The 16,530-nt window shown below is 41.7% G+C and overlaps 1 protein-coding gene across 1 annotated transcript; it reads right to left on the bottom strand.

The window, feature by feature from the left end:
- Positions 1–381: 381 nt before the first annotated feature.
- Positions 382–12,915, bottom strand: LOC113406322 (A-kinase anchor protein 17A-like). The gene is made up of 4 exons (XM_026650521.1): positions 12,140–12,915; positions 6,694–6,842; positions 3,020–3,260; positions 382–1,296 (listed from the first exon to the last, which is right to left on the bottom strand). Exons 1-4 carry the CDS (start codon positions 12,899–12,901, stop codon positions 382–384), a joined length of 2,067 nt encoding a protein of 688 aa, XP_026506306.1. The 5' UTR covers positions 12,902–12,915.
- Between the last annotated feature and the right edge of the window lie 3,615 nt (positions 12,916–16,530).

Below are 16,530 nucleotides of genomic sequence, written 5' to 3'. Positions count from 1 at the left end.
AATCCTGATAACTGACACCTATATCTCTCTTAATTCAGAGGATGTTATGATTGCAGACATTAGAAACTAAGTGATCTAATCAAAAGATTCAGAAAATGGAAACTAATGAAAACCAAGTTAGGTTGGTTATCAGCACTGTAGAAACTCAAGCACGTATGGTTATATCTACAGCACTGTCGTAATGTAAAAAAGGAGACAAAACAGATCATAAAGAAACATTAAAATCTAGTTATCCGTATCTTGGGTCCATGAACTAGATTCAAGTTAGATAATTCACCAAACAGCAACTTCATTTTTTCCCCACAGTAGATGAGATCTACTTCAGAACTTTCTGGCCCTGATCTGTCCTGTAATAGCCTTTTTTGAAGGCAAATTCCTTTATTACCTACTCCAAGGACTTCTTTGCTTATTTAATGATCTCTTTCGGTGCTTTCGTTTCTTGCCCAAGCTTTTGTGACCATGACTTCTCTCTTTCTTATCTTGTCTACTCTCACTACTCAAGGCCCTCTTATGCTGGGTGCGATCTGGGCTTAAGCTTCTTCGGTGAGGGCTGCGACTTTTGCTAGGGTATTTATGGAGTCTTCTTTCTTTCCTATACTTTTCATCTTGACTACTCAAGTCTCTTCTGTGTTTGCTCCTTTCCTTTTTATCTTTGCTATTATCAATACTTGTGTCACTACATGAATGGCTCCTCCCCTTACTTGGCTCTCTGTTACACTTGCCTTGCTCAGAGGATAAGTCCTTCCTGCACGCATTCTGGTCACAGCTTGGCGTACTCTTGTGTTGCTGGTTATTGGCAGGAATACAAGAAAGCACACCTGAACTCCTTTTATCAGAAGAACTTTCAGTGCTATTGAAATTAAGTGTCTTGCTTTCCTTAACATTAGCTTCCTTGTGAAGGTTTCCATTTAAATACTTGGATTGAGAGTTCACACTTTCATTGGATATTACTTCCCTCTGATAGACCTGATTTGGTTTACCCATAATGGACTGTACCGAGGTAGATGTTATACAGCTGGATGACACAATCTGTGGACCAGCCACAATAGTTTTCAACAGGCCAGACTGAGATGCCTTAGTTTCCTCCTTACTCTGATGTGTGTCATCTGTTTTCTTGCTCAGGAGATTGCTTAATAGCTTCTCCCTTAGCTCCTTCTCTTTTCTTTGCAGTCCAAGTGCTCTCTCTTTTTCCTCCTCTACACGTCTGAGTTCAGCCTCTTGCAGCCTTCGTCTCTCCTCCAACTCCTGAAGACGGACTCTTTCTTCATTATGTTCCTGCTCCAGAAGCTTTACTGCCTGAAAGACATTGAGAGGGAGGGAGAAAATGGATGAGAAAGAAAGTTTATAGATGTGCTTATATCTCCCAAAAATCTCTCTGTTAAAGAAATCAGAATTTTTCATATACAAGGGAAGCCTGTAAAAAAGAAAATCATTTCAAAAAAATAATTTACATAACTCTGTGCACTAAGGCTATTGTTCAACAAATAATGCTGAAATGAAAAAGCAGCCAGCTCAGTTTAAGTCACTGGTAATGGGAGTTGGTACGTTTCGTCTCCAAGTTACTCGTCAGAACCCAATAGGAGCAAAAATCATTACTATCCAACAACTATTCAGGAATCTATATCAAATGAGTTGAGCTCAGTCCAGTTCCCAGTGGACAGGTGTCAACGTTACAGTAACCAGCATTAGGATTAGTGTTTTTGTTGGCAGTCACAAAACTCAAGGATTGAATGGGTTTAAGATACTTCAGGTAGGTTAAAAAAAATTGAAGTTTTTATTCTGTTAAGTATGTAAAATGTCTAATACAATCAGCAAAATATTGTGTTATTTAAATATTACATTTACCTTGCTTTGCCGCTAAACAAAAGAGGCTTAGTTCAGTCCTTTGCAAGTTTTACACTAGGCGTGAAGGGAAAGACAAGCTATCCACAGAAAATGGTGCAATAATTGATATTCTCAGGTATTGCTTCAGTGCACAACACAGTAGTATCTAAACAACTTTTTATACCACAATGATGAACATACTATAAGAATCTAGATTTTTTTTTTTTTTAAAGGAAAATCTTATAAAAATTCTCTAAGCATTATTTTACTTGGAGTGAGAGTATTTAATTAGACTCTACTCAATGGGGATCAAGAACTCAGGAATTACTAGGCTGATGTACATATGACCATGTGATGGATAGAAAGGCATGCTGTGTTAAAATGTTATCACTACATTTATGCTAATATACAGATTAAAACACCCCGATGCACGATGGCAGCAAGAGACAAAGCTGTGCATTGCCACGGACGGTTGCATTACTGCTTACTTAAAACAGTTACTAAACATTAGCCATTAATCCAAAATACCTGCGATTACGACTTTTTCAAGAAACTAGAAAACATTGTGTCCTGTTTAGGGAACATATGGAAACAATGTTGACGACTGTAGACTCAGACATGATTTCACACGTCACCATCACTGTCAGTGGATAACAGATATTTGTATTTTTGTAATATTGTTACACCTGCTTTTTCAAAAGTACTTTTCAAACATTAGCAAAAGAAACCACAATAATCCCCACTTAATAAATGGGAAAGAGAGCAGTTAAGTGAACTGCTCAAGGCCACAAGTGATGCAGTGGCAAGCCAAAATTCAAACTTGGAATCCTCTGTCTTAGTCCCTTGCTCAGTTCTCTATGCCATGTTTTCCGCACATTTCTTTCTTGGATCTCAAAGTAGTGGGCAGGCCTCTTTTCTCAACTCATGCATAATGTTATTCAGGTCAATAATTTCAGGCTCTCTTTACTCCACTCCTGCCTTCCTAGGGAACAGATGCCTAGGCAAACATCCTATGGCTTCAAGACAGGCTCTTATGAGTTCACAATCCATACTATTCAGAGGGCTGACTGTTGGCACATGTAACAGCTAAGTGGTCTGGCTTATGAACACATAAGTCACTTAAAATTTTGCTCTACCAGTTTTCATTTTTGTTAGCTTTTGAAAGAATAGGAAAAAGACAGCTTGCCAAAGTTACCTTTGCTCTGCTAAGCAGTTCTGCAATTAGTCTAATGGACTGAAGATTTCTCTGCGCTAACAGGAGTTTCCTCTCTTCTAGTCTTATTTTCTCTTGCAGTTTTTTCTGCTCTTCTGCTTGCATTTTTTCAAGTTTCTTTTTGTTTCTACGAACTTCACGATCCTTCTGTTTTTGTTCTCTTTTGCGTAACTTCTCTTCTCTTTTTCTCTCTCTCTCAAGTTCTTCAAGTTCTTTCTGTTTCCTAAGAGCAATTAATTTGTACATTAGCCATGATAGGAACAACTTTGGATTTTGACTTGTATTACAATTTAAGTAAAAAATATAGGATTTTGTTATTTTTTTCAAGAAAGACAGGTCTTATTGATTGCTGACATAGACAGAAGCAGGAAACATCACATATGCATTCAGTGAACATCTTTAAACATTTCCCTTCCCACACAAAACTAAACTGACATCAGAAGGACTGTTCTAGGGATAAGCAAAAATTTAAATATGAGATGTTTTAGGAATCAACACAAGTAAGATCATAGAGCATTTTACTGATCAAATTAGAAATACAGTTATTCTGAGTCGGTTGGCTGGGCAATCCATCCTTCAGAAGAAAAACGTTGAGCAGATATCAATTTAAAAATGTGCAGATAGTAGCAAAGGCCAAGATTTTCAAGAGAATACGTGCCTAAACAGTGGCATGATTTTCAGAAATACTGAACAGGCAGCAGCTTCCACTGAAGAATTCCACTTTAACCACACAAAAGTAAATGGATCTAGACAACCTAGCTTCCTTACTCAGGAAAAATTTCTGTTCAAGTCAATAGTTTTGCTTCATTAAGGAGTGAAGAACAGTGCTCTTGGAGAGTTATCTATCATCTAAATGATAAAAGAAGATCACTGATGCACGGGCTCCAGTTTCCTTAACATACAATTACTGAAATGATTTGCTATCCTCAGATTTATGTTCCATATATACCTGGCATCCCTGAGATATTGTATGTATACACATACTTTTTTCCTAGTAATACATTCTAAAACTTATAGCCCATCCCTGAAAAAAACCTATCTTTGTTAAAGCAGAACCATTTCAATAAAATGATTTACTTGTACAATTAGCACATGGTCTTCCAATTTTCTATCTAGAAAACTGATTTTAAAAACTTCATGATCCAAGCTAAACCAAATCATTGTAGTTTAAACATTTCAACTATCCAGTTCTAGGAAGCACATTTCCACCAAAATATCAAACTAGCTCACTTTATTTTGTGTCGCTCACTGCCTGAACCCGCCTTCCTCAGAACTAATGCATAGTTATCATTCTGGTCAGCTGTCTTCTAGGAACAACAACAGCACAACAACTGGGGCTTAGAGGAATGACTGCGTCTAGCACTGACATGTAAAATCCACTACAATTGAAAATCTTGTTGGTGGCCTCAGAAGCACTAAGGACTGGATTGGGCATGGAAACTGAACTACTCTCACCCCTAGAGGTGGTCCCTCCAGGTCAGAGTTGAGGCACCTTGGTGGGACGATGTGGGGAAGCTTGCCCAGGCTGTACTTTTCTGTGGATAGAAGACTTAAGTCCTCACTGCTGTCAATCCGGAACAAGCAGCACTAACCTCACTTAAAAAAAAAACAAAAAAAAAAACATTGTATCAAACTATATACAACAGTCATGATATTTTGTCATTTAGAGCCAACAAGTTTCTGTGAGATCTGTGTCATCAGAACTGTTAGTTTGCTTTCTAATACTGTCAGTAGTTGGGAAACATTGAAGTCTGAACTAGCTGGGCACTAGAGTAACGAAAACCACAGCTTCTATCATCTTGTTTGTAAGGAATCTCAAAGCAAGGGAAAATAAGCAGATTGAACATGCAACACAAATCAAGAAAGTCATTTCCACTCTATGTAAGACTGCAGTAATACAGTTCATAAGCAAAACGGAAATTCACAAAATAAATCTAACAAATTAGCTAGTTCTTGTAATAAACACTGGACAGAAATTAAGTTAGCTGAATTTAAAGTGAAGGGATGCTCTAATGGGATCAACCATGCAAAGCAAAAATCAAACATAACACATTACCTTATCACTGTTAATTGCCCATGTAGTACTTTTGATGTGAATGAGGATTTTCAAAGGTGAAGATGTTTACCCACTATCTTTAATAGTAAAAGCTTATATGTCTGTTACCAGCATTGGTATACCTTTTACCAAAATCATCCATTTTAGTTTAAAACACTTTTTAAAATAGTCCAGAAACAATAATTTTGTGCAGAATTATAAGAAATTATAGGTATTATAATAAATTTACCAAACTTTCAACTTCAGTGATGGTCATCTCAGCTCCAGATTACATTGCACAGGATCAAAAATTAAAATCTGCAAGTAGAGTAAGGATCTGCCATAGTTTCTACCAGTTGAAGATAATTTATAGGGAAACTGGTCTTAAAACAAAAGATTTGCAAAACATAACTAACTCTTGAAACAACTGAAAAACTCTGCCTTTTATTACTAAGGTATTTCAAAATTAGAAGAGCATTAAGAATTTGGAATCTGATTTGCTCGCACCACTAATGTAAGTGATCAAAACATGTTTAATAGTAGAGAGTTGCATGATAAAAAAAATAAATATATATATATATATATATATAGAGAGAGAGAGAGAGAGAGAGAGAGAGAGACCTATCTCATAGAACTGGAAGGGACCCCAAAGGGTCATCAAGTCCAGCCCCCTGCCTTCACTAGCAGGACCAAGTACTGGCCCCCTCAAAGATTGAACTCATAACCCTGGGTTTAGCAGGCCAATGCTCAAACCACTGAGCTATCCCTCCCCCCAAAGGGAATTTTAATATTATGTTTGGAGAATTCTGTGAAAAATAAGATTCTGATTTAGAAGACTGAATAGTTAAAGCTAACAATATATTTTGAGTCAATTAATAACAGACTTAAAGACCATTTAATATCTTCACTGAACTAGTTAAAACACTTTGTAACTGATTGCGTATGTCAGTTTTAACATAAGATTGGATTTTTGTTTCTATATGTGGAAAGAACTTGCCCATAAAATTAACTTTTTCTGGGTTAGAAATATGATTGCTAGTGCATGAGGGGAAAAAAAAAAGTACAGTAAAACCTCAGAGTTACGAACACCGTGAAAAATGGAGGTTGTTCGTAACTGAACAAAACGTTATGGTTCTTTCAAAAGTTTACAACTGCACATTGACTTAATACAGCTTTGAAACTTTATTATGCACAAGAAAAATGCTGCTTTCCCTTTATTTCTGTAGTAGTTTACATTTAATACAGTATTGTACTGTATTTGCCTTTTTGGGGGAGGCAGGTGGGGGGGGAGGAGAGGGGGAACTGCTGCTGCCTGATTGTGTACTTCTGGTTCCAAATGAGATGTGTGTTTGATTGGTCAGTTCGTAACTCTGGAGTTTGTAACTCTGAAGTTCTACTGTATATGAAAGTGAAGTTATAATATGGTCAAATTAAACATTGCTAATTTTGAATGGAATGAAGAAATGTGGGGACCCAAAGTTTTAGCCCTCCAAGAGACTGAGATTTAGTCAAATTGCTCATTCATTCCTAATGTGAGGGAGATAAGGGGAAGGAAATGCAGTTTTCTTGTATTTTATCATCGTTATTAAAATTAAAAAATGTAGATATAAGTTAGATCTACCTTTCCTCCTCCTTTTTTTTCTCTTCTGCTTCTTTCTCTCTGCGTTTTTGTTCCTCTCTTTGTTGTTCAAGCTCTTGAAGTTTTTGTCGTTCAAGCTGCCGTTTCTTAATTGATGCATCACTCAGGTGTTTTGTTGAGTCAAAGGAAACCTTTACAGAGCACAGTTAAGAAACAATGAGTTTAAGAGGTCAAAAAACAATTCTAATCTAGTGCATTTAAGTGTCAGCTTTGCATTCACTTCATCCCGACTTTTGGATTTTTTTATGCTTGTTCTTGCAAGTCTTGTCATGTGAGAAAAAGTAAAATTATTTTACTCATGAGTCTGGGGATTTATCCAGTAACAAGTATATAAACAATTTAACGTGTAGCTCCAACACATTCAAACTTTTCCCCTGAACCTTAAAGGATACTTTCTGAACTGCACAGTGTTGACTGACTTCCTTTTCATGACAATGCCCACACTGTACTCAATTAACAAATCGTAAGTGCATGACTTAAAACATGTCAAAGCAAATCTTACTAAGCCAAATTAAAAAAAGAAAACTAAATAATATTTTCTTGTGCGCCGCGAATTTAGATTCTGTCTGAAATTGAACTTATTCATGTTTTTCTATTCAAAAGTAGTACTGGTATTTGTGATTTGAAAAAGTGAATCCTAGAGAGCTTAACCTAAAATAATAAATTTTAGGTACCCCTACGTGATTTTCAATTTTAAATACTCTTATGAACATAAATCCCCAATAACTGCAAAGTAGGGGAATATTATACTTCATTATATAGCCATCAGATTAATGCTTAAAACACTGGCCCTTGTCTCTATAGACATCATACACCCATGATACATCTGTTATCTGATATTGTGGCCTATCAAATTTGTTATAATAGACTTGTTATTCTAACTGAGGAGCAGTGGCTGCAAAAACTTAAGCCTTTTATCATGACAGAAGCAGTGAGATATGTATGCCAGATTTTCAGGTATTATGGAAATGTATTTTTATTAAATTTTCAAGTACAGTTTAAAAATGGGTTGAGATCACACAATGCAACAAATTTATCATAAATTTTGGTTATATCTGCACTTCAAATACAATTCAGATGTCTGCTCAGTTGTATAAATTGAATTTATTTTCATTCTACAGGTGTTTGCTGATTTTTTTATTTTATTTTAATGTTGTATCGTTACCCCTCTTTAAAAAAGGAACTCTCTCTTAAAAGTTTAATTTTGTTTAGTTTTCTTATGAATGTGTTGAACAAATATATAGTCTAGGTTCAGCATGGGACTTATATTCGTAAATATATACACACACACACAAATACACTGGCGGTGTGGTCTTAAAAAGTTTTATCAGTAAATCTGAGATATACAGGCAGCACAGACACAAAGAAATTAGATGATCAGAGCTAATCTGGAGAAGAGAAAGGTGTTCTGTCTTGTGATGGGGTATGCTCCCCACACTCATGTTGAATAGGTTAACGTAGGCCAGAGGGGACAATTAACCTATTAGGCTGCAAGATGGGGGAATTAAGGCTGAGCGGAAACTCAGTTGTGGAGGAACAGGCAGAGCATTTATAATGCCAGGGAGTTGATAGCAGAAAGGGGCTGCAGGGAAATTGTCTGTAGTCACTCCCTGGGACAAGGGAGGTGTGTTTGGGACTACAGAAATTAGTTTGCAGTTACTCAGTGAAGAAGGGAGAGTGTGCTAGCAAATCCAGAGATGGGGGAGCTGTTAGGATATAAATATTCAGGTCGGTCTGTAAAGGCCTATACTTTAAAAATTTAAGTGTATTCTTATCACTTAGCTAGTTATAGAGGTATAAAAGAAAGAATCAAAATCACTCTCTGTATGTGTAAGGGACAGTCTGAGGCTCTGTTCTTAGGCTAAGTAAGGCCTTTGCTAAGCAGCAGAGGCAGCCATAAGCTGAGAAGTGAACGGTCACATCCTCACATTCCAAACTAGTCACATGGAAATAAGGTGCTATTGGGCTGTTAGAAATACAATTCTGTCCTGATATTCCTATCACCTCCAGAGAAAGAAAAGAGCCTAGAACATGTAAAAGGAAATTTAGTTTAATAGTTTTCTGTCTGGTAAAAACTTACTTATCAATAAACACAGCTGGAAAACCCTTATGTCTGTGTAAATGTAGTTGTAAAATCCTCACTTCTGTATTGTTTTGTATGTTTAGTTGCATGGTCTCTGTCTGGTTCTGTAATTGTTTCTGTCTGCTGTATAATTAATTTTGCTGGGTGTAAACTAATTAAGGTGGTAAAATATAATTGGTTAAATAACCATGTTACAGTATGTTAGAATTGGTTAGTTAAATTTCAGTAAAATAATTGGTTACAGTATAGCTAAGCAAAACTCAAGTTTTACTATATAGTCTGCAGTCAATCAGGAAGTAAGGGAGGAATGGGAGCAGGGAATGGGAACAGGGATGGCTCTATGGTGTCAAAGCTGGGAAGGGAAACAAACACTAAAATCATGCTTGCTAAAAGTTCACCCCAATAAACATCAAATTGTTTGCGCCTTTGAACTTTGGGTATTGTTGCTCTCTGTTCATGCAAAAAGAACCAGGAAAGTAAAAGGGTAAAAAAATAAGCCCCCTAGCAGGAGCCAGGATTAGGAAAGGTTCAGGGAAAAAGCAGAAAGGTTCAGGATGATGCAGACTTTGGCTGCTGATTAGAGGATCCCTCAGCTGGAACCCAGAGTAGAGGGTGGACCTGGGTTCCCCTACCAGCCACATGGAAGTGGCACCATAGGGGCAGTGAAAAACAAGACTGCCTAAAACTGCTGGTAAGGAAAGTGATATTCCAGAGGGGAAAACATGCATAGTGATCTGGCCAGAGACCCACGTCACAAAAAGGGAGCACCCTGGGTTGCACAGAGTGAGAGAGAGCAAAAGAATGGCAGCAGGGCAGGCAGCGAGCAGCAGAAGGGAGCCTCAGACCTGGAAAGAGCTAATCCACACAGCAGCCAGAAAGAGGCACCATATGTGGTGAGTTGACCCCAGCACACATCTGCTGGGTGCTAAGATACGGGATGTGGACCTTAGGCTAAAAGGGATCATAATGGGAGCAGGAAAGAATCCACTCATTGTCCTTCACATGGGAACAAATTATAATGCTAGATTCTCACTGGAATGCATCAAAGGAGACTATGATAGGCTGGGGGAGACTATGATAGACTTAAAGAAATGGAGGCTGAGGTGATCTTCAGTAGGATTCTGCCTGTCCCTAGAAGAGGAGAACGAAGGCGAGACAAGATTATGATGATCAACAGATGGCTCAGGCCGTGCTATAAGGAGGGCTTTGGAATGTTGAACCACTGGGAGTCATTCACGGACAGAGGACTGTTCTCATGGAATGCCCTCTACTTGAGTAGGCAAGGAAATAGATTTCTGGGGTGGAGGCTGGCACAACTGATTAAAAGATTTAAACTAGGAATCTGGGGATATAGTTGGGAGATGCTCATGTAATATCCATGCCTAATACTAATATTGAGCAGGAGGAAAATCAAGGAAGAGGATACAGCAATGAAGAGAGAGTAGAACGGACATCAAGAGAAAAGATAATGCCAATACCAATGACGATAGTATCGCCTATCTATCTGCTGACAGTAGAATGACTGTACCCAATCGGGTGAGGAATCTGGGTGTAGACAAGCAGAAACAACTTAAGATGTTTGTACACCAATGCAAGGAGCCTGGGTAACAAAATGGAGGTATTAGAATTAATGGTGCAGGAAGTGAAACCAGATATTATAGGGATAATAGAAACATGGTAGAATTGTAGTCATGACTGGAGTACAGGGATTGAAGGGAATGTGCTGTTTAGGAAAGACAGAAATAAAGATAACGGTGGTGAAGTAGCATTGTATACTACTTATGAGTAGACTGTAAAGAAATTAGAAATGATGGAATGGATAAAACAAGAGTCCATTTGAGCCAAAACCACTTTGGGGAAGAAAGTGACCAGATGGTTCCCGGGGACAGCACTTGGGGTATGCTACACACCCCCAGGATCCAATTTGGATATGAATAGAGACCTCCTTAATATTTTTAATGAAATGAATACAACTGGGAATTGTGTGATTATGGGAGACTAATTTCCCAGATATATATTGGAGGACAAATGCTACTAATAATGGTAGAGCCCACGTTTTCCTGGATGTGATAGCTTACAGATTTCTTCACCAAATAGTCACCAAACCAACAAGAGGTAATTCCATTTTAGATTTGCTAATGGTGAATAGTGAAAAGAACCAGTTGCAGGGGACAACCTTGGTTTGAGTGATCATGAGCTAATTCAGTTTAAACTAAACGGAAGGATAAAACAAATAGGTCTGCAACTAAGGTCCTTCATTTCAAAAGGGCAAACTTAAAAAAATGAAGGGAAGTTAGGGAAGTGGACTAGGCTGAAGAACTCAAGGATCTGAATGTGGAGGAGGCTTGGAAAAGTTGCAGAAGCTATCTGAAGCCAGCATCACAAGCCGGGGGGGAAAATTGCAGTGAAGGGCGGCAGACCAAACAGGATGAACAAGCATCTCAAACAGGTTATTAAGAAAAAGCTGAACGCCTACAAGGAATAGAAGATGGGCTGGATCAGGAAGGAAAGCTAAGTATTGGAGATCAGAAAGTATAGGGGGAAAGTGAGAACTGCCAAAATCCAAGCAGAGTTGGACACTGCAAAGGAAATTAAAACTAGTAGTAAAAGGTTCTATAGTCATATAAATAAGAAAACAAGGAAAAAAGAATTGGGACCACTAAACACGGAGGATTTTGGGGGGATTAAAGGTAATATAGGCATGGCCCAACACCTAAATGAATACTTTGTCTCAGTTTTTAAATAAGTGTAATGAAGAGTTTAGGGGTAGTGGTGGGGTGGCTAATGGAAATGAGGATATGGAATTAGAAATTAATGAAGCCAAGCTCAAACAGTTTAATGGGACCAAATGGAGGGGCCTGGATAGTCTCCATCCAAGAATATTGAAGGAACTGGCACATGAAATTGAAAGCCCAATGGCAGGGATTTTTAATGAAGACATACACTCAGGGTTCATATCCTATGCCTGGAGAATTGTAATATAGTACCTATTTTTAAGAAAGAGAAAAAAAAAAAGTGAGGAAGGAAATTACAGGCCAGGTAGTTTGATCTCAATTATATGCAAGGTGTTAGAAAAAACATTTTAAAAGAGAAAGTAGTAAAGGACCTAGAGGTAAACTTTAATTGGGATAAAATACAACATGATTTTACAAAAAGGTAAACTGGACCTTGAAAACTGGAGTAATAGAGACTGTTTTTATGCTGTCACTTCATCAACAATCTGACTTGATATCATTATAAAATGCAGCTGTAGAGTTTAACATGTTAAACTCATACATGGAAAGGACATTCAACAGTATTTTTTCCCCTTAAGGTCTATTACAAAATAACTCTGCAGTTCCTCACCTTTACATTGCAAGCCACTGCTTTGCCATCATCACCTTTGTACATCAGTTTCATCCCTCGCAGGGCATTCATGGCCTTGATGAAACCTGCATACTCATGATATTGAACGTAAGCTTCAAAATTCAAATGGCCTCCAAAACTGAAGGTGTGAAAGTTTCTACCAGTCATTTCTTCTCTATATGGGTCCAGCATGGGTATGTCCACATTACGTATTTCCCCAAATTTCTTAAATACTTTTATAAGGACTTCTTCACTTGGTTTTTCTGAGCCAGAGTCCTTCAGTGCAAACCATTTGCAAGGTAACCCCTCTAAGTGAATGGTGTCTGGTCTCTCCCCCGGCAAACTTTCGTTCATATCTTTGGCATCACGAAAAAAGGAGTCCCAGTCATGTCTAGTAGGAAAGTCAATTTTATATTCTGCAGCACGAACTTTTAAAATGTCAGAGAAACCACTAAGTTTTATTGTTTTGCCATCAAGGCATGCTAGAAAGGACTTAACCAAACTCTTGTTTTCAACTTCTCCTTCAAAACGGATGAAATCCATGGTGCTTTTGGAAATCCGTAGTGTGGAAAACTGATGAGTTTGCACCATTCCCTTTAGTCTTTCCATCACTTCCCAGTTGGAAATGGATTTTCCTGGTTGCTTGAGCTGAGGAAGTGCCACGCTGATAGACATTTTTGTAATGGGTTTAAGGTACAAGCCATAGGAAGCACAGAGCTCTACTGCTTCTGATGCATCATGAACTATTGTAGCAGCCGCCATAGCACAAAAAAAGAAGTATAAAACTACTAAGAAAAATGTATACTCAACTAACTTGTAGGCGACACTAACTGAGGAAAGTGGTCCTTATCTGTAAATAATTGACTGGTTCTGAGATTTAAACATTACCAAGTAAAACCATTGATTCTTGGCATGAGAGTCAATTAGGAAATTTAAAATTAACAGCATTGCCATTATAAACTGTTTTCTAACCATCACAATATATAAATTCAGTTCCAAGACTTAAATACTACAGTCATAAGCAGTTCAATTACGTCCACAGGGAAACTGAAAAGCTGATGATACGAATAAGTGGTTTGCTACTCAATGGCTCAACAGAAAGCTAGGCTTCGGGAGGAAGCACTGTGGAAGTTATGTTGTCACCCAGTGTTAACATGAGCAGAATTACTAGAGTGCCAACTAGCGACAGTTATACTGCAGCAGCTTCAACTGGACGACTTTATTCTGGAAGGGAAAAAAAACAGATATCAATTTAAAGGAAAGACTTAGTCTTATAACTCTTGCTCAGACCTGAACAAACTACACAAGGTGTATCATCAATACAGTGAGATCCCCTCTACATGATGGTAAACGTCAACTGCAAATCCCCATTTGATTACTAGGGCCATAAATGGGGGAGGTGAAAGGGCTGGTAGAATTAACAGGCAACAGAACATACTTCCTAAAATCACATTTGTGAGTTTTAGCCACAACATAAGATAATTTTAAAGCTAGAGCTCATACATATAACCATCCACAGATCTGCCATTGATTTACAAACACAACCATTATAATTCATAACATATAAACAGACTTGGGAAAAGTTGCTTTTTATCAGTAAATGTCAAACACCTATTTCACCTTGCACACACATACCTATGAAAAAAATATTTCCATCGATGATAAAACAAATTTTCAGACAGGCAAAAGAAGAAAAATGCTAACTGAAAACCTATTAGGTGTTGGGTCCCCAGTCGGACTAGCACACATGTGACACAGGCCAGGCTAAATAAAATGAAGGGGATTTGGAGCAGTAATATTACATCGGGGACCCTTACGGTTGGCACCACTGACTGGGCCGTTAAAAGTCCGGTCGGCGGCGCCGTGGGGCTAAGGCAGGCTCCTTATTAAAGTTTGTTTCACAGCTAATTACTTTGTATATTTTGACATATGATATTGAAAATGTCTTTTAACCATGATAGAAGCTTTAACTCTTTGAATCAACAGCTACTATGGTCAGTAGATAATTATTGTGTGATTCTCTTCCTCCCCACCCCTGAAAACTGCACAAAGGTGAAATAACCACGGAGCGTTTCCCTCCACAGGACACGCAACAGCCGCGCACAGGCGAGTGATGCGACACTAGGGTGACCAGATGAGAGGAAGAAAATATCGGGACACGGGGGTGTCCGCCGGCGGAGTAAAAAAAACAAAACACCTCACCTCCCCCCGCCCCCACGGGCTACGCAGGGCGGCGCCGGGCGCAGCCTCGGCCAACAACTGCTGCTCCCTTCCCAGCCGCCTGGGGAGCCCCTGCCCGCGCAGCGCCGGGCACCGAGCAGGGGGCTCTCGCCTGACTCTGCCCCCCCCGAGCCCCGACCGCGCGGGCGGCGGGATCCACAGAAGGAGCTGGGGAGGGGAGAGGAGGGTTGCGAATATTTACGGGGTCAAAGGTCACATCTATCCCCCTGCGCTCCCCGCCCCCATACGAGCGGGAGGGTCACGAGCCGCGGCCCCCGCCCCCGGGACTGACTCACCCGCCACATCGGTCTCTGGCCTCTAAACCGCGGCCGCCGCCGGCTACGTCGGACCCAAAAGAAAACAGAACAGCCGCCCTGCTCCCCGGCGTCCCACAAACCCCTGCGGAGGGAACTTCCGCTTCCGGGTTGGCTTAACCAGAGGGAAGGGGGGCGAGCGATTCCAGAGCGTCCTGGAAGTGGCCGGGCTGGGCCGCTCCTCCGAGTCTATGGTTCCAGGGGGAAAAAAGAACCCCACGAGCCCGGCGTGGATTGCGGCCGCGCGCCCCCTGGCGGGCGGAGAGGAAATGGCAGCGCCGCAGGGGCCCGGCGGGCAGGCGGGGCTCGCCCACTGCGGGGTGTTGGGTCCCCAGCGGGGCCAGCACAGGTGTGACCAGGGCCGGCTCCAGGGCTTTTGCCGCCCCAAGCGGCAGGAAAAATAAAAAGTCACAATCGCGATCGGCAGCAGCTCCACTGCGCCGCTTTCTTCTTCGGGGGCAGGTCCTTCCCTCTGAGAAGGAGCGAGAGACCCTCCGCCGAAGAGCCCGACGTGCTGCCCCTTCCCCTTGGCCGCCCCAAGCGCCTGCTTGCTGGGCTGGTGCCTGGAGCCGGCCCTGGGTGTGACACAGGCCTGGCTCAATCCAGTGAAGGGGTTTGGGGGCAGTACTATTACATCAGGGCCCATAGGGTTGCCAGGTGTCTGGTTTTCGACCAGCGCGCCCGGTTGATAAGGGACCCTGGCAGCTCCAGTCAGCACTGCCGACAGGGCCGTTAAAAGTCCAGTCGGCGGCGCAGCGGGGGCCCGAGGCTAAAGCAGACTCCCTGTGGCTCCGGGAAGCAGCAGCATGTCCCCTCTCCAGCTCCTACGCGTAGGGGTAGCCGGGGGCTCCACATGCTGCCCCCACCCCAAGCGCCAGCTTCACAGCTCCCATTGGCCGGGGACCGTGGCCAATGGGAGCTGTGGGGGCGGCGTGGGCAGCACGCAGAGCTGCCTGGCTGCCCCTGAGCCTAGGAACCAGACATGCCGGCTGCTTCCGGAAGCTGCCTGAGATAAGCACCACCCGGCCAGAGCCTGCACCCCGTATCCCCTCCTCCACCCCAATCCTCTGCCCCAGCACTGAGCCCTGTCCTGCACCCTCAACCCCCCATTTGTGGCCCCATCCCAAAGCCTGCACCCCCAGCCCGAGTCCTCACCCACTCCCACACCCCAATTCCCTGCCCCAGCCTGGTGAAAGTGAGTGAGGGTGGGGGAGAGCGAGTGACAGAGGGAGGGGGGATGGAGGGAGAGGGGGTTGGAACTCAGAGAAAGGGCAGGTTAGGGGCGGGGCAAGGATGTTCATGCTTGTGCAATTAAAAAGTTGGCAACATTAGGGCTCCTTGAGCTCTGTGGGGCCTTGCCAATTGCTCAGTCTCTTTATGCCGAGTGCCACCACTGATAACGTGACTCCAGGTGCTAGGGCTTTGACAAACCCCTCTATGTATCACAGAAATTATTGCAAGAATTGCCTGTGCTGTCTCCTGTACTGCCCCCACTCCCAACCTCCAGCAGTGGAGAAGCACCATGATCCTCACCCCCCATAGCATGGGGTGCTGCTAGGGTTGCCAACCCTCCCGGATTGGCTAGGAATCTCCCAGAATGGGCCTCGATCTCCCGGTGGCTATTGAAGCCAATCCGGGAGATTTTAGGCCCCTAAAAATTCAATCAGCAGCGTAGCGGGACTAAGGCAGGCTCCCTACAAGCCCTGGGTCCGCACAGCTCCCAGGAGCGGCCAGCATGTCCCTCTAGCTCCTAAGTGCAGGGACAGCCAGGGGCTCTCTGCGCGCTGCCTCCGCCCCGAGCGCCAGCTCCACAGCTCCCATTGGCCAGGAACCATGGCCAATGAGAGCTGCAGGGGC

Source organism: Terrapene carolina, unplaced genomic scaffold (assembly GCF_002925995.2).
Source record: "Terrapene carolina triunguis isolate 2854851 unplaced genomic scaffold, T_m_triunguis-2.0 Scaffold25, whole genome shotgun sequence".
Classification (NCBI taxonomy): Eukaryota; Metazoa; Chordata; order Testudines; family Emydidae; genus Terrapene; species Terrapene triunguis.
This window is presented reverse-complemented; position numbering and strand designations above follow the sequence as displayed.

Bases quoted from the DNA above. Each gene is read 5' to 3' on its own strand.
- LOC113406322 (XM_026650521.1), bottom strand. From the start codon at position 12,901: ATGGCGGCTGCTACAATAGTTCATGATGCATCAGAAGCAGTAGAGCTC. The intron at 6,843-12,139 runs GTGAGGAACTGC...TGCTCTGTAAAG, and splicing joins CAGTGGCTTGCAATGTAAAG to GTTTCCTTTGACTCAACAAA. The intron at 1,297-3,019 runs GTAACTTTGGCA...AATGTCTTTCAG, and splicing joins AACTGCTTAGCAGAGCAAAG to GCAGTAAAGCTTCTGGAGCA.